The 1,287-nt window shown below is 55.6% G+C and overlaps 1 protein-coding gene across 1 annotated transcript; it reads right to left on the reverse strand.

Moving 5' to 3' along the window:
• Positions 1-214: 214 nt before the first annotated feature.
• Positions 215-963, reverse strand: BDY24DRAFT_419523 (SET domain-containing protein; the record flags this gene model as incomplete). The annotated part of the gene is made up of 4 exons (XM_076643999.1): positions 215-331; positions 415-498; positions 581-656; positions 731-963. The coding sequence occupies 4 exons, from the start codon at positions 961-963 to the stop codon at positions 215-217; spliced, it is 510 nt and encodes a 169-aa protein (XP_076491902.1).
• Positions 964-1,287: the final 324 nt, after the last annotated feature.

Below are 1,287 nucleotides of genomic sequence, written 5' to 3' on the forward strand. Positions count from 1 at the left end.
GCCTGCGTGGGTTCGGATGAAATGACGCTGCCCTCCTTATTAGTGAGAAGAGAGAGAGAGAGAGAGAGAGAGAATGGATCCTCTCTCCCTTGCCCTACCCCTGCTATTCAGACAGAACATATATTGAGATAGATGCCATAAGGGTCAACGAAGGTAGAGGGTAGGAGAGGAAGCGGGGTATATAAAAAGAGAGGAGAGGAACGGGACTGAGCGACTACTTCTCGGTTTGCTTCTGTTGGACGTCGGGGGGCAAGAGGTTCTCCCAGTAGGGTTGATCCGAGGTCTTCTGGAGAGAACCTCGACACCAGTCCGACATGCAGAGGCACTGAAGCTGTTTGGGACGAGGAGAGGTCAAGTCAGCACTCAGACGAGAGATGACGCGCGCAAAACGAAAGGAAGGTTGGATGGGCTTACAGGGTTGTCGTCGTCGAGACAGTAGTCCGTTGTGATCTCCTCCCCACTCTCGATCCTGATGAGAGCGCGGTAGATGATGAAGTACTGAGGTTGGAGACGACGGTTGCGGGTCAGAAGCCAGGAGAGAAAGGGGAGAAGAACGAAAAGACAAGCGAAACGAACTGACCTTGGCGTCCCTTCGATTCGAGCTGTAGGTCTCGTCGGCGAAGGCGTTTGGCGTACATCTGTGGTTGGCGTACTTGCTGTATAAGAGCAAGATCAGGTCAGCGAGAAGTCTGCGGAGTGGAGGAGGGGAGGAAGAACAGACGCGACGCACACGATGTTTGATTTGGACCTGGTCGGGTCAATGATTCGTCCGTCGTGATCCGTCATCAAGTAGAACTCCTTCTCCGGATCCTCGACTCGAGCTCTCGCCTTCGCTGCCTCCTCTCCCTCCAGGACCTTTCCCGTGTAGGCTCCGAGGATCTGACCGGGCTTGATGGGTTCCTTCGCGAAGAGACCAAGTCCTGCGATGTTGCTGAATCCAACGACGAGTTCGGGTAGGTTCATGAGCTTCGGTCCCTTCCAGTGCTGGTCGTTGTTTTTGACCTGGGAGGCTCCAGCGTAGAGAGTGGGGACGGTGGATGGGACGGTTTTGGCGAAGCGGTTGGCGACCTTTCCTCCCTCCTCCTTCCTCCTCTCCTTCCCCTCCTCCTCAACCACCCCACCGCTGCCTCCTTCCTCCTCCTCCTCAACCACCCCACCACTGACTCCCTCCTCAACTACCCCACCGCTGCCTCCCTCCTCAGGGTTAGGGTTAGGGTTAGGGTTAGGGTTAGGGTTAGGGTTAGGGTTAGGGTTAGGGTTAGGGTTAGGGTTAGGGTTAGGGTTAGG

This window comes from Mrakia frigida, assembly GCF_051309035.1.
Source record: "Mrakia frigida strain ATCC 22029 unplaced genomic scaffold BDY24scaffold_108, whole genome shotgun sequence".
Lineage (NCBI taxonomy): Eukaryota > Fungi > Basidiomycota > Tremellomycetes > Cystofilobasidiales > Mrakiaceae > Mrakia > Mrakia frigida.